Source organism: Dermacentor albipictus, chromosome 3 (genome assembly GCF_038994185.2).
Source record: "Dermacentor albipictus isolate Rhodes 1998 colony chromosome 3, USDA_Dalb.pri_finalv2, whole genome shotgun sequence".
Taxonomy (NCBI): Eukaryota; Metazoa; Arthropoda; class Arachnida; order Ixodida; family Ixodidae; genus Dermacentor; species Dermacentor albipictus.
This window is the reverse complement of record NC_091823.1, coordinates 12111370-12133855: the sequence shown is the minus strand read 5'-3', so window position 1 is coordinate 12133855 and position 22486 is coordinate 12111370. Positions and strand designations below refer to the sequence as shown.

Here is a 22486-nt window from a genome sequence, read left to right as displayed (position 1 = left end):
AGGTCACTGCAGAATTTTCCATGGTACCATGTATTTTTTTTCGTGAGTGTACTGTTGCAACCTTTAAGCAGTACTGTTGTTGGGTCTTTGTGTGTTTGCGCACGCCATAGTTGCCATCTCTGACGAAGTTCGAAATTCTTGCCCCTCCGTTGTCCCGATGAGAACGTCGCAATTTACGTTTCGTATGTTGTATTACTTGCAGATACGACAGGATAGAACACAGATAGGACAGATACATATACAGTTGCTCGCCTGGGGTTGTAGGTTTACACAGGATGCACTGTGCACCTTTGGAAGTTTGTTTTGAGTTTGCTTATTTTCGAACAATTATGGTACAGATTTTCCGTGGGCGCTGGCGAAAAGGCAAATGAATGCCTGACAAAGCGCCAGCTACCCATAAGCACAAACACACATTGAGAATAACAAAAAAAGAGAACAGTAAAAAAAAAACGGCGATTCATTGTTTTGAAAGGTAAAAAAAAATAGGGGAAACTGCATGCAGGATGTTTCAGCGAACACTTTCAAAAAATTTTAAAGGTTGCCTATGGCAGATAGCTCAATTCTAGTTTATGAGCCGGCCTACTCGAAGCGGCGGACTCTACTTGCACAAAAAGTTGAAAAGCAAAATCGACTAATTAACAAAAATTCTCTAATTAGCTTTTTAGATAATTATCTCCCCATATTGCAATTTACAAATTCTAGCAATGGACTTCGCAAGGCGGATCCACTTGGAACGAATTCTCAGGACGACACCAGTTTCGAGATATAAATTCTCGAACTTTGCGGAGAAATGCATTGGCGTTCCAATTACTTGTATGCTTCAGTGCATGAAACGACGTTTTGACTGGAACGGCAATGCATGTCTCCGCAAAGTTCGGGAATTTATATCTCGAAACTGGTGTCGTCCTGAGAATTCGTTCCAAGTGGATCCCCCTTGCGAACTCCTCGGCCAAAATTTGTAAATTGCAATGTGGGACATAAATTAGCTAAAACGTTAATTAGTGAATTCTTGTTGACTGGTCAATGTTGCATCTCAATTTTTTGTGTAAGTATTATCCGCCGCTTCGAGTGGACCAGCTCATCAACTATAATTGTGATATCTGCCACAGGCAACTCTTAAAGATTTTTGAAAGTTTTCGCTGAAACACCCTGTAAAATTGCAAGGATACACAATATATGTAATACACCATGACTTCAAGAGTAACAATACAAAAACTAGGCGATATAATGACCAATATTGAAAACATGACAACAACAATTCCGTACAACAAAAGGTGACCATTTGCCTACCCAGTCATTCCGTATACTGAAAAGTCGCTCATTCGCGGTTTGTTTGTGAGCGATGACACTTTACGCAGTCGTTCTCTCTTCTGGCAACTGCACACGTCTGTGACGTAGAAGTGCGGTTAATTTTCTACTTTAACTCCTTGGTATATTTTGGAACAAATGTCTCCTACTTGCGCATGCGCTAACGTTGCTGCTTATCACAAACGAATGTCGCCTGATATGAAGACTTTGTCAAATGAAAGTGTATAATATGTGATGGTGAATGCTATTCTCATACCACGATGGCATTTTAGGGACGCTAGGACTTGGAAACCATGAAACTAGGAGCGTATTAGATTACTTTAGCTGCATATTTCGCTACAATGTACCTAAAATGCTCCGTGTTGAAACTTCTAGAAAAGAATAGAAATGCAATAAAAAATATAGCGGAAAGTTCGTAATTCAATGGAGTGGGCGTCTCCTAAACGTATAAACAGAAGGGAGTGGAAGTGAGGCACAGGAAGAGCGGAAAAGAGAAAAAAGAAATAGAGTTGAATGGTTTTAGGCGCTTAGCAACAGACTTGTGTTCCAATACGTTTTGCTGCAGTGTACTTACAACGTTCCGTTCTGCCCTGAATGACACTTACCTTCCAAGCGAATAAACGCTAAAAGCGAAGAGCGAAAAATACGTGTTCGTCATAAAGGAAAAAAAAAAAATGGAGGAGAGTGATTGGGAGAGAGCGAGAAGGCCGCTTCTCGCTGAGCGCCTGCTCGCTTCTCCGAGAGCAAAGAAATAAAGGAAAGGTAAAACGAGCACTCCGTGGTGTGACGCTTGTCGCAGCTCGGCGGGTGTGCCTGGAGCCGTTCGTGAGCTGCGGCGACCAGAGCAGCTGCGTTCTGAAGAAAAAGTTCTGCGACGGCAAGTTCGACTGCAACGACCACTCGGACGAGCTTGGCTGCACGCGGTGCGCTCCGCCGCTCGTCAAGTGCGCCACGGTGAACCGCTGCATCGACAAGGCGGCCGTCTGCAACGGCGCCAACGACTGCGAGGACCACTCCGACGAGCAGAACTGCCGTGAGTGCGGTGCCGGAGACCGCGGGCGCGTCTCCCTGTCGATGTTCGCGCGAGCACAGCGTGTGCGCAACTGTGGTGCGCAGAAGTTGCGCAACACGACGCCGGATATTTTTAGAGCAAAGCTGTTATGCACCCGGGAGTGTGGGACATGGAGCTGCGGCACTTTGGTGTAGCTGTTCTGTAGAACGTAAACCTTTGGAATGTTTGCGGGTGGATTTGGGCTTGGATTACGTCAGCTTGAATGTTTAAGGATCGAATTTCTTGGGCCGAGGTTTGTTACGTTGGTACTCCGTCAAACGGTCAAGGCTTGGCGTGTCGTTGACAGCGGTGGCGCGTGCTTTAGTCAGCCTTTGATAATTTTTTCGCAAAGAATAACTTTCGGGCTCAAACAGTCATCCTTCGTGAGTGCCCGCGCGCTTGTCCATGATTGGCGGATTTGCATTGTCTTCCCTTGAGTACGTGCTGATAATTTTGATGTCTTCCTTCCTCTCCGCCATTTTATCACCTTTGAGCTGGCGTTTGCGTTGTCTTTTCGTTATTACATTTCTGCATGTTTACAGTAACATGAATCTCTGCAATCTTGCTCAACTTTCTGTCGTTCTACGAGTCCGTGTCTACGTGGAGACGCTTGGGCAGATGGATTGCGTTATTTGTCAGGACTTCGTTGCTGGCAGGGTGCGTTGTATCAGAGCAAGTAGAAAGGCTTTTCGCGAATGTGCCAGGTGAATTTTCCAGCGTGAATACGGCCCAACCAAAAAGACAAGACACGATGGAGCGCTTTGGAGCGAGAAAATAGCACATCACTGTATCAAATCAAATAGTCCAACAGCATGTGACACCTCGTGTATTTCCATCGGCTATAGCCGTTCGTCGGCTTATAGTTGAAACGTGCTCCTTGACTTTGACCAGTTCGTCGTCATTGGCAGGCGCCACTCTTCGTTGCAATGGTTGGTTGTCAACAGCAATTCTGCACGTTTTCCACCTGGCAAAATTTGGTGGCGTTGACGTTCTCATGGTTGCCTAGCTAGGCGATCTACAAAGGCTTGACCTTACGATACCTCCAAAGCACGCTCAGCTTGGTTCAGTTGCTGAACTGGCGTTGATAATACTCAGGTTGGTCTCCCGCCCACAACTAATAGCCAGTATATTCTGAAGTGGGATCGTGGTTACGTTGGTGACTTCATTGGTAATACTTGCAGTTGGTGCTAAGGGAACAAGTTAGTGTGTGGTATCACAGGAAAATGTGGGCACGGCTGGAACTTCGACTATGTAACATGCGATATAATCTGTGTCACATTCTCTAGTAGATGCTACGTGGTGAATCATGTGAATGGTCGCCTTGCTGGGCTGACTCACGTAAGCATGCCGGATGTTCTTGTCGATCCATTTGTATAGAAATCTGGAGTGCTAGTACTCTGACTGCTGACCACGCTTGGAGGCGTGCGCTCAGCACGGGGCACATAGGTAAAGCCATGCATTAAACTTGAGACACATTTAGGGACGCACCCATTGTTCACTTTTGCTCCGGAGGCGGAGTGCGTCCTACTCGCGTAGGTTTACAATACTGTCAAGGCCCACTGGGAGTGTGAGTCCTTCCCTTTTGAGGCCGCGACAATTAAGATAGCGTCGCGGTGTATGGTGAATTGGTGTACAATGTCTTTCAAATAATATTTAAAGTATACCTGACAAAAGAGAAGCCTTTCGATAGAGAAGTTACTTTTCCAGCAACTCGCAAGTAGGGACAGCGAACCTCAATAATTATTTGCTAATGTCCACAAGCTTGTCGCCTACAGACATCGCCAGCAGGCTGCGTTAAGTTTTTCCTCTACAAGCACCTTTCGTTTTCTATGCTTTGCTCGAGGTTATGTCTCAAGGTTTATATGTGCTTCTTTAATCATGTATTACAACGTATTTTCTTGGCAAATGGAAGTAGGAACATCTGAGGTATTACTTTTCTTTGCGAAAGCAAAAGTGAAAAAGAAAAGCTTGTGGCTGGCACAATAAAAACACAAAGGAAGCAAAATGATTATCCTCCACGGGACCATCTCTCTCCGGCTCCAACCGCGCCGGCATTGTGAAGCCTTCCCCTAAAGAATTGCTGGCCACTACATTATTCGCCGAGTACCAAGTTTTGGTCCCCAAACCCCGACAGGACCATTTTTGCCGGCGTAGTGAGTTAAAGCAGGTTACGCTGCTGACACGGTTACGTGGGTTGTAGTCTGGGTTGACCCCCCCTCTGACGCTGCACCCAGGAGGCATCACACCGAAAAAAAAAACAAGTATAGGAGTGAAGTTTCGCGAATTCTGAGTCGACTGAACAATTGTGCTCGCAGTGTTCTGAAAGAAATATTACAGTGCGTAATGACATTTTTGATGAATGTGCTTTCCGGAACAGTTACTCGAATTTTCAATTGGCGACTAGCGCTTTCATCGCACATTATTACGCCGAATAATGCTTCATTAATTTTTTTCGCTCTTGGTCATGCTAACCTATGAGGAAATAAGTGTTGTCACTGGTTCTTTTCGGACTTCCTCTTCTTGAGAAAAGATGTAAGCGCTTGCTGTGTTCCGCTTATCGACGGAGTTTTCCATTGATGTTCTCTTCACACGAATAATTTTTCCGCTATATACCGAGAAAATTCGCAGGACAATTTTGCTATCTTGAATGCTTTCCTTGGAATCCAAGGAACATTGTTTTGCAATAACTTCTTACTCTGCGATTGTCGCAGGACCCCGGAAGTCTGTTCTAAACGGAAGGGATGGAAAAACAGGTACGTAACATGATCTTCGAAGATTGGAGTAGTAATGATTGTCAATGGCACGTCGAGACAGCTGTTGCCATCACTCGCTTGCAACGGGTCTCCATAACTCCATAAGAAATTACAGATGCAGCTCGTACCACACACACACACACACGCACGCACACACACACGCACGCACGCACACACACACACACACACATATATATATATATATATATAATATTTGGGGTTTTACGTGCCAAAACCACTTTCTGATTATGAGGCACGCCGTAGTGGAGGACTCCGGAAATTTTGACCACCTGGGGTTCTTTAACGTGCACCTAAATCTAAGCACACGGGTGTTTTCGCATTTCGCCCCCATCGAAATACGGCTGCCGTGGCCGGGATTCGATCCCGCGACCTTGTGCTCAGCAGCCCAACACCATAGCCACTGAGCAACCACGGCGGGTTATATATATATATATATATATATATATATATATATATATATATATATATATATATATATATAAGAGTGAGTATGCAAGTTAGATCAGGCTATACTGAACTCATCCTTAACCGTAATTGAAACCTAGGGCTTAGAATGGCAAATGACTATTCATCTAATAAACTAATGAAAACTGTCAATGACCGTAACATGCAAGAAGGAGCCGTTATATTTTGTATACAGCATTAGTGATCATGACCTGTCGTCTGTTTGTGAATACAAGTACCTCGGATTAGTTATTACGTCAGATCTTAGGTGGAATAACCATATAGTTTACATTAAGAGGAAGGCCATGAGAAAACTTAAGGAGAACGTCGGCTAAACCTACCAGCGACATGAAGTTATTATGATATAATTTATTTATAAGACCATTATTTGACTATGCTACTCCTGTCTGGGACCCTTACACCCCATCAAGCATAAGCATACTCGAAAACTTGCAGCGTAAATCAGTTGGATTTATTTTTTAATTCTTATCGCTGTCACACATGAGTTAGCGTTCTTCTACTGGGTGCGAACCTGGAATCTCTAGAGGTGTGGTGTTATCGAGACAGGCTTAAAATGTTATACTTAATTGCTAACAGCGAAAAATATATAAAAATTTGTATATGAAACCACGTAACCGGTGCCCTATACGCATTCATCTGATTAATTGAGGCTCGACGAGTATTCGTGCGGAACTAACTTATTGAAACAATCGCTTTTTTTCCCCATCCATTCATGAATGGAACGCCCTGCCTGAAACCGTGCACTCGTAAAGCTATGAATTTTTCTCAGGGTAACTGTTTGCCTGGGCATCTGTTACATACAAGACAGCGCACGATATAGATACAGAATACAGACGTGCATGTGCACTTCGCCTGAGACGCTCTTGGTAATTTTTGCTTATCGTTCTTTGTGCTTTTTTGTCCTCCTTCGTATTGAAGTGTTTTCTACATGCCGTTATGTTTTTACGTGTAATGATGCTTTCTACCATGCCGTTGTTTCTGCTTAGACTTTTAAATTTTTTGTTATTTCTACTTGCGATGTTCTACAGTACCTTCTCTATTGAGATACAGCTTTTTCTCAATAGTCGCATGCTGGTATTTTTTTTTTATTCCCACTATTTGGTACCTTTGTACCACGCGATACATATCTTTTGTAGTACCCGCTCCTGTCTAGGGCCTGATAATTGGGCTGGCAGTGAGTGAGTGAAGAAACATTGTTATGAATGCCTGCAGTACGAAACAAATACATAAAATAAATAAATAAATAAATAAATAAATAAATACTCACACAAGGTACTCTTTAACGTTCACCAGATTTTTCAGAAATTGTCTGTGGTTGCACAATTCTAACGCTTCATCTAAATTACTCGATGAGGCGGGCATTTCTCGCACGAGTAATGAAAGCAAATATTTCATTCTACGAATTGTAGCTAGTGAGTATGCATGATATATCGACTTAGCACGAACTCTCAGAGTGAGTGAGTGAGTGAGTGAGTGAATAAACTTTTATTTGGTCCAGCAAAGCGCGATAAAATGCGCACCCGGCTAATCCCACGACGGGAATGACAGTTTCGAGGTATTATTTTCAATGTGTGATGCAATGCATTGGTATTCGAGTTACTCTTCTGCGTTCAATGCATAGGACAACGTTTTCTTAAAAAAAACATAAACAAATGGAACATCAGTGCATATTTACCGCGACTTTGACGGCACATATATCTAGAAACCGGTGCCCTACTCAGAATTCGTTCTAACTTGATATGCCTTGTATACTCACTCGCTACAATTCATACTTGTATACTCATTCGCTACAATTCGTAGATTGCACTATGATTAGTAAACTAACAAAATAAATATGTCATCAGTTTATTGGCGGTAATTATTCAATTAGGCATTTTCAGTTCTCATAGAAGTAATGCCCGCCTCACCGAGCTATCAAGGGTCAAAATTGCGCTATCTCTGCCACAGGCCCTATCAAAATATTCTTGTGCAGAAGAAAAGATGGCATATATATATATATATATATATATATATATATATATATATATATATATATATATTGCACGTTCTGTGTATTATGTGTGCGTGCGTGCGTGTTGTATGTGAATATTTAAGGGGGTTATTACACTGTTAGGATATGAATATACCTTTTGAGCCGAGTTATTATAGAACACGCGTGATATTTCTTTGATTCCTGTGCAGGATGTTTCGTGTCAGTGCCCTAGTATGCTGATGTCAACGATAGTTCCGGAGTTTACTCTTGCCTATCCATGCATTTTGCGCTCTGTACTCAAGCACAACAAACTCGGGCGATAGGGAGTGCTCAGCGCGCTCCTATTTGTCTGACGACAAACGGCGACTATGCAGTACACCAAAAATTTTGGTGCACTCATGGCATGACCCGCATTAGCATCAGCGGCACGCAGCAGTCTAGGTGGCAACGCAAGGCACCATGCACATTCAAGAACTTTTTGTAGTGGTTTTTCTGTTGGACAATACTCACAAAAGTGTAATGCTTGAATATCACTTCCCGAGATGGTTTAGTACACCGAACAAGACATTGTGCCAAAGCACAGCCATTCTGAAATTTAATTTGTTTATGCAGGCGAGTTTCTTTCTTGCATTATTCATGGGGAGCATCTGTAGGGAAAGGTGAGGTGCGGGTTGCGATGTGGACAGTGCCTATTACGGTCGTCGAACGATTCGCTGTCAGAGATTGTAAACTCGTTGAAAATTCAAAGCCAGTTTCCCGTTGCTAGACAAGTAAAAATGTGCACACTGGCTTCGGTGCAGTTCACTGTATTGCTGTCATTGTAATTGATTGTAACATTTCTTTTTTTGTGGTTAGGCTCAAAGGAACTTGTCCCTTCAGCATGCTGCTGCCTCTGTGCTGCGTAGTATGTGGAGCCTAGGTCCATGTCAGGTCAACTGTCTCTTCGGCCCAGCCGCAGCGCAGCCGACGCAAAGAAAGAAAATAATTATTAAATATTAAAGAGCTTGTCAGTCCTGTAGAACTGTCTGTGCTTAACAGGTCCCCTAGTCAGTTTGTCAACAACACTGACGCATTGCAGGGCATCTGGACGACTGCCGCAGCCGTGAGTACTCGTGCCGGTCGACCCACGAGTGCATCCCTATGCGTTGGCTCTGCGACGGCAGCGAAGACTGCGAGGATGGATCGGACGAGGAGATGTGCCGTGAGTGGTGGTGGCCTCTCCTCTCGCGCTTTCCTCCTTGCTGCTGTGTGATGACAGCTTGCAATTGCGTCACCTAGACAGCTATAGAAGCCACGCCTTAGCCGCGTAGAGAGGTATTTCTTACTTGCGCTCTCTTTAGTCTCGGAAATCTGTGTCGGTGATGAGAACGGACGACGAGCTAGTTGGTCCGTTATGACAGGCTTGCAATGCCCGACAGACACCGCACCTGCGACCATATGGCATGGCCGTACCCAGGATTTCTTTCCTCGGGGGAAGGGGAAGAAAACGGGAATAGGGGGAGAGCGGGGGTAGGCGCAGAGACAACGGCCACCATTTGAAAAGATCTTGTTTGAATAGGTAACTTTCGAGTGTGAATCAGGCATTGTTGACGTGTAAAATTTAGAATGTTCTGCTGTAAAGTTTGCTTTACTTAGAGAAGAAAATACCTGTTTGGATGCCCAAAATTTAGCTTCTGCTGAAGGCAAGGGATAAAACCTTGGGTTATATAATGTTTGGGCTTCTATTAAAAGTTTGGTTTATAAAAGACAGCTTTTCCCTCAGACAAGTACGGAGTAGTATTTATTCAGTTACCCTGGAGGCCTTGCAGGGGAGTTACACAGGTGGGAAACGATAATAAAAGGTTAATAGACGGTAAATTGTTGAAAATTACTACGTAACGGCAATATAAAGAGAAAAATAAAACATGATACAAGGAAATAAATTTACTTCACTTTAGTTGAAAATAAAAAAGGCGGTGATTGAACAAGGATGCAAACAAAGCATATATCACGGAAGGTATGTACATGCAATGTAAAACAGGGGAGCGAGAGTTACAACACCCAAATAACGTGTTAAGGAGCGCTGTACTTCACCGGTACAAGTCACTAAACACTGAAGCGAAGTAGGACTTCGAGTTTTAAAACTACAGGAAAGGGAAAGAAATAAAATTTCGCATGTGCACTGAATCAAAGAAACGTTAGAATAAGAAAGGAAGTATACACGAAAGCAATAATGTTAACCACAATGTGCTTTTTAAGTTGCCAACAAACGTATCATGATTGAAAATACATGCAGTATATTCTGAGAGCACATTCCGGTGTCTTATAGCAACAAGAATTGGCCAGTAAAAGAAGTGGTTAGTCTGCGCGTAGGTAAACAGGCCACACTTTAAAGGGATGGACTAGTCGAGGAAACACACTATGAACCGGCATGATATAATGGGGGGCAAAGGCCGAATGAGTGTGATGAAGTTTTCGCAAAAAGACAGCAGTGCCTGAAGCCTCCGATGTGAAAGAGAGGGTAAGTCAAGCGAAGCTTCTATATCAGTTTTGCGAGTACGTTCTTGCAATAAAACGAGCAGCTTTGTTCCGAAGCGATTATAATTTGTTGATGAGGTATAACTGATGAGGGTTTCATATTATAGAGTCATACCTTACTTTACAGCGTGCTAATGTAGTGTAAACTAGTAGTTTGGTATCCTTGTTAGCCTAGTACTAGTTGAGCCTAATTACCGAGAGTACTCGTGATGCTTTGTTAAACACCTCATCTATATAATTTATTCCATGAAATATCAGATGTCACAAGAATTCCTAAATATTTTATGTTGGGCACCGTTTCAATTAGCATGGTATTGAATGTGTGACGGCATTCGACTGTGCTGTTTGATGTGGTAAATATTATATGGATTTTGCTTTTAGGACAGTTATTTCAATTTGCCAGAATTCATACCATTTATTAAGTTTGTTAAGATCATTCTGAAATGGGTCAACATCTTAGACGATATTGATAATACAACGCAATCATTGGCAAACAATCCTACTGTGGAGTATAGGTTAGCGTTTCGTTCGTTCACGTATATGAGATATAGAATTAGCGCGAGTACAGTTCCTTGACGCACCCCATATTTGACTTGCGCTAACTGAAAGAAGTGTTTATTAATAAACAGGGACTGAGTGTGAGCGGTTCGTCAAGAAGCTTTCGATGCACTTGACAATTTTTCTGTTAAAGTTTTGGTCCGAGAGTTTCTTTAATATAACAGGAACTGTTGAACCTTATCGAAAGCTTTATTGAAGCCTACAGACATGGCATGTACTTCGGATGAAGAATGTATGGCGTTTTGGAGATCAGTAATTAATTCGAATAACTGCCTTTCGCAGGAACGCCCTTCATGCTGATTATGAAAAAAAAAGTTGGAGTTTCGCCCGAAAGGCGAAGCCGTTTGTGATAATAAATTAGCAGACAACCATAAATAGTAAGGATAGTACTTTTACCGGCCATATAAGCTTGTGAACATTCGTTTGCTAACTAAATTAACAAGCGCGGTGTCAGCGCGCACAGTAAACATGAACACATCACACTCGATGATCGCGGACACTCGCGGTCGAAGCACGGAAGCACGGCAGCAGCAGCGAGTGAAGTGTCCTTCGTGCTGCCTATCGCTTGAACGCAAACTGAGCGCCGAGAACACACAGCACGCACAAAGCTACGAGTCGTCGACGCACCTAGACTCTGCCTCCAAAGCAGATCGCTCGCAAGATACGGCCGCGCGACTGCGCATAGCCGCCACATGCGCAGTTGCAGCCGCAGTAGGATGCGCCCCCCCCCCCCCTCCCTCGGCTCCCCCCGCTGCCTCGCAACGTTGAATGTATTGCGCGCGACGGAAGACGGCGCGCTTCTTACCCTCTTTGCTCTGTTTCGCGCGGGCGTGGTTGAGCCGCGATCACCGGCTTCCCTCGCACGCTTTCACTCGCACATACAGCGTAGGGCGCACGGCGATGGTGTTATCGCCCTCTAACTTCACACGGAACATCATGGCGACGCCAACGTAGAAGGCAGAAACGCCCCTGGAGTGTTCATATATGTGCTGTCACAATAATGAAACCATGCTCTACTAGGTGTCGCGTGACCGGTTATGACATGATATGCTCTAACAGTCTGCAAACGATGTTAGCTGGCGAAGTAGGTCTGTAATTTGAAGCTATTGAAGGCTCACCAGATTCTAGTACGGAAACAACGTAAGCGATATTGCAATCGTCTGGCACGTATCTGGAGTCGACATACTGCTGAAACAAATCGTCTAAAATTCTGCACAGGGTAGACTGAGTTAACTTCAGGAACTTTGGGCGTATGCCGTCAGGGCCTGGCGAAGAGCTAATTGGTAACCGACCTATACGTGATGATATGCCCTGGTAGGTGATGATTGCGCCATCCATGTTAACACTTAAAAAGATAAAGCGAAAGTCAGAAGAAAGACGCACTTTGTCGTTAAATACGGAGTGGAAAGAAGAGTTGAATTACTCAGTGGCCTCTTTAAGGGAGAGAAATTGTCCGTCCTTAGTCATTTATATTAGCGTCTGTGACGAGTAGTTGGGGTTAGTCATTTTCCAAACCTCTTTTGTATTGTTGCGTAAAATAGTTGAAATGTGATTGTAAAGGTTATCTTTGGTTCCTTGAATTTCATTTTGACAGAGCTGTGCATGTTCATGGTAACGTTTCCAATCTTGATCAGATTCCGTGCGTCTTGCTTTCGATTATAAGCAGTTCTTTTTGTTTGTGAAGCGTTTTATATGTGCGGTGAACCTCGCGTTTTGTGTAGGCGACGTGACTGGAACCTTCGGCGCATATTTTCGCGTTAATGAGAAGTTTCTCTTGAACTATTCTCCAGTTTTCATCTATTCCGCGCCGATGGAATGAACACAAAAATTCTACCGATAAGGATGCCATTTCACTTTTCACCATTTAAGAGTCGGCGCTCTGGTAATGAAAACCAGTTTTGTTTCTTTCCGAATGAATTATATTTTTTGTATATAATTCACAGCGTAATACATTACGGTCACTTATACACTTCGGTGTGTATGCCCCTTTGGTGTGTTTCTCTGAAAAAGACATCGAATATATTCTCACAAAATTGTCATCGGGGATAAGAAAGTATTGGCATTATTGTATAACAAACGCCAATCTTCGGTTAAAGCATCTAATTGCTGGTCAACGCTATTCGTACTTATGCGCCTTCTAACCCCTTCTGCCCTGTTTTTGTGCGCTACTAGTTTGTGTGAGTGGTATGTTTTTTTTTTTTGTATCACCATAATTGTTGACATCATAGCCACCAGTTGCGCATTCCGGACGCTTTCCGAGCAATACTGTAATACTGCGCTTACCCTTCCTGTCATTCCCTATTCTGGCTGTGCCCATTTTTCAGCTGCGTACTTATATAAGGGTTTATGGTGTGTGGGCGGGGTTGTATAGCCTCCCGAGATCCGAAGAAAGCCAACCAGCACAGCGCCGTTACGAATCAGTTCCTATTACTGACAGCTATAGCACGAAGCTGTAAAGCTTATTCTCTGTTCAATTACTACAGTTAGATGCATAACGAAGCATGTCGTGTGCATAGACAAAGTGTCCATCTCATCTAGTTTGTTCCGGTGAAGCCGCTTTTGCTTAACTATGCACAACGGTGATGCAACATCCTGTTGTAGGTGATGAAGCTGATGCTACACCCGCGATTGCGACGTCATCCCGCGGTTCTTGAATCATATTTTACGTGTGCCTTCAGTTGTCGGTGACGACAAAAGGGTCCTACACAAATTGGAGTAAATTTTCAGGAAAACTGGCCACTGAAACACGGTGCTCACGCATTTTTTCTTTGAAAAGACCTAAAGCGATGTCAAACAAGCAGTACAAGAAGGCTCTCGAGGATAAGTACGGGGCCTCTATTGATTCGCCTTCCACCGGTCGGTGGAAGAGGGCTCAATATGGGTAGGGCTTTAGGTGTAATTGGCTTGCTGATGTCGCGCCAACGCTTACCCGAGGTTGTTTGCTAACCCTCGTCCCGTCGTTCTTTTACCGCAGCCAGTGCGCGCACCAACCAACTGGCTGGCCTTCGTCGCCGAAGTAAGCCTGTTCGCCTACACTTCTTTATTGATGCGCGGATGTTGGCGACTCGGAGAACCCTTATCGCGAGCCGCCAACGCAGGCGTCTGGGACTCTTTCCTCACTCTCTTCCTGCATGCGCACGGGCGAGAAATTTCTACGGAGAAAAGTTGGCTTAGGAGGCTAATACTTGGTTCACGTTGCGGGTTATCTTGAATGACTTCGTTCCGTAAAATATTGTAGGAACACAAAGCCATATTAATATGCACGCGAGGCATACTCAGAACTTCATACGCTTCTAGTCTCTGCGTCACGTTCGTCGTAATGCCTCTGTTTTATTTTTAACTCGTCCATGTGTAAAGAAATTATTCGAAACTTCCAAAAGGCTTGGGAATGAGGTGAAATTGGAGTGGTGGATGGAGCGCATGTGTGAACAGGTCGATGAGCAACGGACAAGATGAAGGCGGAAGCTCTTCCATGACGCTGTAGGCCTGGTTGAACTGCAGGATCGAGCCTGAGTGTATGAATGCGGGCATGCCCACGTGCCATATTGAGATGACTCAAATTGTGTGATAAGATTGTAATCTATAAGTTTTCTCAAGAATGCAAGAGAAATGCTGGACCATTGCCTTGAATAATGTTCCTTTTGGAAACTGGCTGAGGCGTGCATGATATGGAAACCACGCCTGTCTTTGGTAATTATCAACACCTTCTAGATTGAAAGCGTGCACGGTGTTATCTTGGGGGAGTTTAGTGAATGATGAAAATGCCTTCTTCCTTGAATTGGGTGGGCTTACAGCGTGAGGTCAGGGATAAAGTGCTCAGGAGGCTTTTAATACTAAATGCCAAGTAAACGAGCTGGAAATAAACAACTTCATGCCATGGGTAGAAGGTGCTGCATTGTATACGTGCAATTTGTTTGGACTTTTCTGCTGCGCTACGCCCATTCGAGTGTAAGCATCGGATGGCCTTACAAGTAATTCGGGACATTGAGATATTTATCTTGTGCATCATGGGGAATTTGACAGGGTTGTTTGCTTTATTAATGAAGTGGTACTGATGCTTCCAGATGGCCAGCTTCCCCGAAAGCGATATTTCATTATTGGTAAGAATGCACGAAGGTGTAGAGTGAATTTTTTAAAATTGTTACCTTCATCAGTGTCGCGAGTATGGGTCACATTAACTGCACACAACTGCGTTCCTATATAACCAGTTACTGAGGTGTATCGCTGCTGAGTGCAGACTTTCACATGCTCGAGATATTAGCCATCGCTGATATGCGGAACTTCTTATCTCCTCTCCCCAGATGATAAGGGGAACAATTTGCCTTTCCGCAGTGCTGGCAGTTTCATACCTGGTAAGGCATTTGCACTTGTATGCTACAAGACTTGCAGCGCAAAGCTTAATCTCAATGTTCTCAGTGTAACCAGCCAGCTTAGAAGTACCACTATCTCTGCTTAGATGCAACTAAACTCTTGCAACTGGTATTCTTTGGTCTAGTATTACTGCTGGCAATAAGAGCGTTCTTATACCAATAGTTACGGAGGTGTATCACCGTAGAGTGCGTTCTTGTACGTGCTTGGATACTTCAACCATCACTAATATGTACACCGTTTATTTCCAGACGATAAAGGAAGCCTGCCTTTACACAATGCTGGCAATCCCATACCTGGTGAGTCACTAAACGACGGACCAGCTTGGCGTCGGATTCTGGCGATCGAATCACGAAATAATGCACAATCAGGTCCTCATTATAACGGTTTCTTAATCTGCTGGCTTTCACCGACAGAAAGCACGAGTCGCTGAGGAAGCATCCACTCAAACGGAACTCTCTCGCACCCGATAAGACTTGGGTCAAGTTCTCGTAGCAAAACTGTTAAAGCTTGGTACTGCAAATTGGCAGAATGTTCGGGATGACGTTTTACTAAAACAGCGCTTGTCGTTATATTTGCAGTACAAAACTCGCCCGTGTTTATTCCGGTAAACAAAGGACCCGGCTCAGGTTAGTATGTGCAAGGACCCCCTACACGGCGCATCCACACTTACGTCCGGTCGGTCATGACCGTCTGATATTCGCGCGCTCTGCTTGCAGGAAAGACTGGCGAACCGTTGGATCCGGTGGAATATGAAGAAGGTGAGGGCAGGATTGCGTACTCGTTCCGATAGGCCATCTTTCCCGGCCTTTTAATTGTGGGCACTAATGGCTGCACGTCAAGTTGCACATAGCAGGGAGGCTCTCTGCTAAACAAAGTGGCTGCAGGCAGGCTCGTAAAGAATGAGGTACTAGCCCACTGCCATGGTGCACGCGAATACAATTCTGTGAAACAGCCGGCTTGCTTGCACGACGTGGCCCACGCGTTCCTTCATTTAGAAAGGAGCTACGGAGTGATTACTACCTTAGATAATGGGCCGTCCAGTTTTCCAGACACTGTACAAAGAATTCGTCGTGATTGATGTGCAGGTTATAAATAAATAAATAAATAAATAAATAAATAAATAAATAAATAAATAAATAAATAAATAAATAAATAAATAAATAAATAAATAAATAAATAAATAAATAAATAAATAAATAAAGCTGATCTGATCTGAAGCATTATTTCGAGGGCGCACATACCTACTGGCTTATCCTCTCCTTATGTTGAGTGGAATATGTTGCTAAGCGAGTTTAAGCATAGCGGGTACATATTAGCGCGACATGGAAACAGACTGAGCAGTATACGCTCTGTTCTTTCTTCACTCCCTCTACTAAGTCTTTGCTTCCATGTCGCGCAAATATGTGCCGCCTAGATTTGATTGTGTTGTTGATGCATTGACGAGTATATCGGTTAAATCGATAATAAACTCAAAAATAATTTGAGCTGGATTAGGAAATGAACCTTCTACATTACAAAAAAACAAAAGAGGAAGAAAAGAAAAGAAACGCCAATATTTTGAAACAAGGATCGGTACGCCAAAAAAGAAGCAGCAACGAAAGACTGGTAGCGGCGCTACACTGAAGTTGCCGCCCTTCTCGACGTCGCCTATATTCCTGTCTGTACTTAGTATACCTATTTATCGGCCAAGTAAGGTCCATCGTGTTTTGAACGAGTCAGCGTCTGAACTAAGGAAATTTCGAGAACTCCTGAGTCATGATGGCCCAAATACGTGTAGATGTTTTGAAGTTAGTGACGTCACACGGAGGCACCGACGTTGTGGTTGCTGCGAGAAATTCAAGAAGTAAAATTTTATGTTGTTTTCCTTCTTTATTCCAATAATAGGCTACCACCATATTAACAAATATTTAGTTTTTTAAACAGTGCGTTATCACTTTTAACTGATTAACTCATTTCTGCCCGTTTAGTATAACTGGCTATTGGCTAACTGGTACAAACGCTAGTCGGTCCGAAGCGGCCCGTGGAGCTCCGTGAGAAGGACACCGCCAACGAGCACTTTTACTCCAGGCAATACCGCATTAGCGTGCGTAAGGCTAACGTTAAGCTGTAAACGAATCCCGCGAGTTACCTAAACTATATATATATCCGTGGTCATCGCTGACGCTGTCAAGCGAGCTGTTATACCAGCCAAATGATGCATCACCGCGGTTAGCACCTAACAGCTTCTGCCTTCGCGTTTCCGTTCCCACAGTGGACGACGAGAAGTTCCACGAAGAGGAGGCCGGTGAGTGTTCTCGGCTGGGGTCGCGATCAGCGATCTCGACCCCCGTTCGTGCTTTTTGCATTGCGCTCAACAGCCTCGCGCATCGCGTCCCCCGACAGATAGCGCGCTGCACGGCGACGCCAAAAAGGGTAAGCAGCATCGTATAGCGTGACGGATGGGCGCATTCCTGTCCGGAACAAGGTGCGCCCCCCCCCCCCCCCCCCGGGCCATCCGTCATTCGGCAGGCTCTGTCTTTACGGGACCACGTACATCTCCACCCCCTCACCGAGCGGGTGGCCGTTCGTCTGGCCGCTCTCGCCGCGTCGACTGAAATGGAGCATTACCGGCTGTTCTTTCTTTTTCAGCCCACCACCGCGTAGTTCAGGGGAACGCCGAAGAGGACGATATTTCGGGTAATGTGCGGCAACTGTAGCTGGCGTTGTGTTCCACTTTGTATCGCACGAGCCAAAGGAACGCTGCTGTTGGTCTTCTGGTTTCAGATTACCACGTGGGCGAGAAGGAAAAGGAACATGGTGAGACGGCTGAGATTGCTTTGTAGCGTCCCTAGTATAAGAAAAAAAAAAAAACATCGTTCGCGTTAGTGAGCCCTGAAGTTGTTTACGCCACAGCTGTGTACTTGAGTTCTGTGCAAGTGTTCCTTTTATTCTTCGATAAGGAAGTATTCTACCCTATCCTTCATTTGACGTACAGAGCCGGCAAAATTCAAGACTGCCACATGTAAGTAAGAAGCAGTGGGTTTCTGGTTTCCAGTTTCTTCGTGGCAATGCCTGACTTAACGGTCCAGCGTGCAAATTCAGGCTCTAGTTTGTCACTGCCACAGTTTCCCGCTGTGTGTTATTTGTTTTGGTTGAAGTTAAAATAGATGTAAGCTGTCTAAAATGTAAAAAGAAAAAACAAACGCAGAGAAACTAAGTAAAAAAAATCAAACACAATGCGGAATAAGGACGCTCTGCACACTAGAAAAATATGGTGAGACTCTTTTTCTTTTCTTTCGTGCCGTCACGGTGAGAAGACGTCACAGAGGAATAACTTTAATGAACCTAACTTAATTTGGAACGTTTTTGTAGAAAGTATTGCTGCGAAATTGTGGCTTGCTAGTTTTACAGAAACTGCTTTATCTCGAGGCCCTTTACTGCGTCAGCTAGTTAGTGGGTGATTTAAAAGATCTCAAAGGGCTTCAACAAACGGAATACACACACACACACACACACACACACACACACACACACACACACACACACACACACACACACACACACACACACACACACACGCACACGCACACGCACACGCACACGCACACGCACACGCACACACACACACACACACACACACACACATATATATATATATATATATATATATATATATATATATATATATATATATATATGTGTGTGTGTGTGTGTATTCCGTTTGTATATATATATATGTATATATATTTATTTATATATATGCGTATGTCGAGTAATAACTCCAGCGTTGTAGAACTTGGAGCATCTATTCATTGTGGCTCTGGAGTCCTTTCTAGTTGTGCTCACATTAAATTGTGCAAAGTGCGCACACGCATGCACGCTGCTATTGCAATGTATCGCAGCCTGCAGGGCTTTCTTTTCCTGCCTTATTTGGCGCGTATAGTTAGAGTATGCGTTAAGCAAATCCTTGTCTATACGGCCATTTTTTTTTTGCTTCTTTTTGCCCTCTTCAGTAACGAATTACGATCGACTGTCGATAAACGTGAAAAATTTAATTTTTTTTTCCAAGGTGCTGGAGTTGTCATAGAACGCAAGTCAATGTGAGATGAGTGACTGTTACAGAGAGGTATCATAATTACATAGTAATTAAACAATCATTTATTGTAGCGTCAGTTATGCTACGTTTCTTCATTAAAAATATTGAATCACTCGTTCGAACGACATGCACGGATTAATTATTGGGTACAAGCATTACAGCAAGAGAAAATAAATCTTGCGCAATTACTACCTAAACGCCCCACTTCAGACGTCCCGAGAAACACCGTACTGCTTTTACCGAAGCGGTCGTCTGAACTGATACATTTCCCTCAGAAGTGGAATGGGTGTAGTTTAGGAAAGCAGTATGTTCAATTTAGTGAAAGCTTACTGTTCGTTGTCTACACCTTGCAACCACTGCACAGTAATGGCAAAAATAGGTCGCCTTCACAAACGTGTACGCCGTGACTGAAGCGGTTATGTAGAGACCTATGTAGCTTTTGTCAAAGTCGAAGTTGACTAGTATATTTTTCAATGGCATCATGGTCTTTTATTACCGTATAATTTGGTAACAGCTTAATAAACAAAGAAAAAAAAAGGAAAAAAGGAGGCACACGAATAGACATACTATGAGCACATACTAACAAACAGGCTTTATTTGAATATATTGAATATTGTTTATTGTTTCACGTATTCTCTCCGTGTAGGGGGCAGAGGTAAAGGCAAAATGCCTGACAGAGCCTCTGCACACCTACAGTTCAAGGCAGCGTAACATATCATTCACATACATATTTACCAACCATATCTTTAACACACAGCACACAGCAACGAAAAATTCAATTATTCAGAACGCATCTCTCCAAAGCATTACTTTTGCTTCAACGTGATATATTTTGAAAAAGCAGAAGATACATAAGCAGTAAGTATTATGTAACAACAAAATTGGCTTACACCAGAAATCAACAAAGGAAAGAAAACCATAGAACCACTGGCCCGAAAATAAATAGCATATACACTAAATAGATCAGTAAATAGAAACATTTCAGAAAAGAACGAAGGTTTAGACTGATGTACAATAGAAATATGTAGGAACTTTCTTCTTTATATTTTTGGCTTTTCAAACGAATACACATTAACAGGCTGCGCTTATGTAGCGAGTTCAAGCCCCGTTCTCTCGCGCGGTCCCCAAGAGCAAACATGCAACCGTATTGCCAACAAGGCCAGTTATGCACCATTCTGCTGCGTAATACGTCGATGCAGTGCTGGTCTTGAAATGACTGCTCGTACTCTGCTGCTCGGGAAATCGTTCGCACCTCGTTTTCCAGAATATGTCCTAGGGGTCAGAAAAGACCCGTATATATCGGCACTACGCACAGAGCGCGCATCTGCCGAGGTCATAGAAAAGCAAATGCACTGAGCTCCGTACGCCTTACGCCTCCAAAGTCCTCACATTTGCGTTTCCCAGGAACACATCGTTAGGTACGTCTCCCTAATCGAGGGGCATCACCTGGAAGAGGCCCGTGCCAGACCTGGCCTTCGTTTGGCCCAGCTGATGCAAAAGTTGGCGAGCAGCACCCACGATAAGTTTTGAAACAGTTGCACCACGTCTCTCCGAGAGATATCCCAACCTGGAAAAAAAAAAAGAGTGCGCGCGCTAATGCTTTCGTGGCGAAAGCTCCATGCCATCACCAGACGAGAAGGAATAGCAGCATGTCCACGTATACGACCCACGCCGTATCTTGTGCTTTTCGTATCTAAACGAGGGGGCAGGGGTGCGGGACGAAGCGTGCAAGCAAATGGCCGTCAGAGTAAGCAAGCGTGCGCGTAACGCCGTGCTGGCGTGTGCTTGTTCTGTCGCGACCGGTGACGCAGACCGGCCCGAGCCGTGCAAGGCGGATCAATTTCGCTGCGTGGACAACGGCGAGTGCATCCCCGCGAAGTGGAAGTGCGACGGCAACGAGGACTGCGCCGACGGCTCGGATGAGAAGAAGTGCAGTAAGCATTATCGACGGGGGGTCACGGCTTGGACCCCCATCCAGCCTGAGTGGCTCTCTTTTCTCTCTCGTCAAGTTGCGTGTCTTGTCAGTTTCGGGCTCAAGTGCGCTCGTGCATAAGTGTAGTGCACGCGTGCTGCTTCTTCTTATGTTGCGGTATGACGTTGCGTGCTCTCAGTGCGCTGCTGGCCGTTACGAAATCTTTGATTGGAATGTCGGTCACAGTAACTGAAGATGTAGCAGTTCCGAACGGACAACGTAAGGGTACTCGATTTCTCTGAAAAGGCAATGACACAACGTACCAAAGTACGACATAACATCCACGACAAAAGTACGACAGGGGACACAGTACTACGAGATCCTGTTTTAGTACAGACATTCTTCTTTGATTTTCTGGTCAAATATTGCAAGAAAAATCTTACCTAATATTACACAATTGAGAAAGTAACGGTGTAGTGTACCAGACGACAAAATAAGAACCCTGCAATAGAAATGTGAAATGGGACCCAGTTGCACATTTGTAGTAGGGTAGTAGCAGTACAGAATTGGTAACTGGGTGGTATTTAACGTTGAGATGAAGATTTGAAAAATGTATGCAAAAAAGAAATGAACCTGCGCCTAAGTGAACCACTTCTCAGGCATTCCAGAACGTCAAGTATATTCGGTGCTTCGACTACGAAGTCAATTTAACATTGTCATCTCGTTTGGTTGGGCAAGTCGGAGCTCAAATCTTGGTTTCTTCTTCATTCCACTTTTTCTTTTTTTGCAAACGTTGTCAGTTAGTGCCAACTCAGACCAAAACCAGAGTCTGCATTCACAAAACTGCCAACTGCGGTGACTCAGCGGATACGGCTTGTGCTGCTGAACAGGAGATCTTGGGTTCGTTTGCCGGCCTTGGCGAAAGATACCAAGAGGGCGAAAAAAAAAAAATGCTCGTGGATAACGTGCTTTAGGTGCACGTAAAGGGTATACCTTCACTATAACATCTGGAAACCTTCGCTATATCAAAGTGAACCGATTTACAACTTCAGTGCTTTCTGTTTATAACTCACGCCCTTATACCCTCAAGGGCATAAGGTTGACAGATATAAATTGATTTGCATTCTTAAGCAACCGGAACTTCGTAGCGGGTTGTAAAAGACTCTTAGCCTCCTTCATAGCCCATTTTTCAATGTCGGTACGTTAAACCACACAATTTAATTATTGTACAGTTTCTAGTTCATGAGTGTTGTTTGCCATTGGGCGGCCGCCTTCGCTAATACGCCCCAGAATAATGAATAGCTAACATCTGATCGCTTGAACAGCTGTAACCTAAGAACGTTTATTTGTTCGCGAATACGGGCCCAGGTACTTGCACGCTGCGTTTCCTGTGTCTATAGGACCACTGTACGAAAGCCGCGCGGTCAGAGTATCAGGAAGAGGACGCATAGAAGACTTGCAGCATTATTTTTTTACATTTCAG

General features: G+C 44.1%; 1 protein-coding gene across 5 annotated transcripts in view; it reads left to right on the top strand.

Annotated features, from left to right (window-relative positions):
* LOC139057231 (sortilin-related receptor-like) overlaps nucleotides 1–22486 on the top strand; it is an 84569-nt gene that overhangs the window by 39016 nt on the left and 23067 nt on the right. For 3 of the 5 annotated variants that reach the window (XM_070535086.1, XM_070535085.1, XM_070535089.1), the window contains exons 13-27: nucleotides 2108–2341; nucleotides 5071–5112; nucleotides 8649–8771; nucleotides 13620–13661; nucleotides 14710–14745; nucleotides 14947–14997; nucleotides 15265–15312; nucleotides 15595–15642; nucleotides 15733–15774; nucleotides 17268–17300; nucleotides 17399–17428; nucleotides 17645–17692; nucleotides 17780–17812; nucleotides 17991–18017; nucleotides 20903–21025. In XM_070535086.1, coding sequence (XP_070391187.1) covers nucleotides 2108–2341; nucleotides 5071–5112; nucleotides 8649–8771; nucleotides 13620–13661; nucleotides 14710–14745; nucleotides 14947–14997; nucleotides 15265–15312; nucleotides 15595–15642; nucleotides 15733–15774; nucleotides 17268–17300; nucleotides 17399–17428; nucleotides 17645–17692; nucleotides 17780–17812; nucleotides 17991–18017; nucleotides 20903–21025 — 960 coding nt within the window. The remainder of the gene's footprint in view (nucleotides 1–2107; nucleotides 2342–5070; nucleotides 5113–8648; nucleotides 8772–13619; nucleotides 13662–14709; nucleotides 14746–14946; nucleotides 14998–15264; nucleotides 15313–15594; nucleotides 15643–15732; nucleotides 15775–17267; nucleotides 17301–17398; nucleotides 17429–17644; nucleotides 17693–17779; nucleotides 17813–17990; nucleotides 18018–20902; nucleotides 21026–22486) is intronic. The other 2 variants (XM_070535087.1, XM_070535088.1) reach the window with 2 other exon arrangements.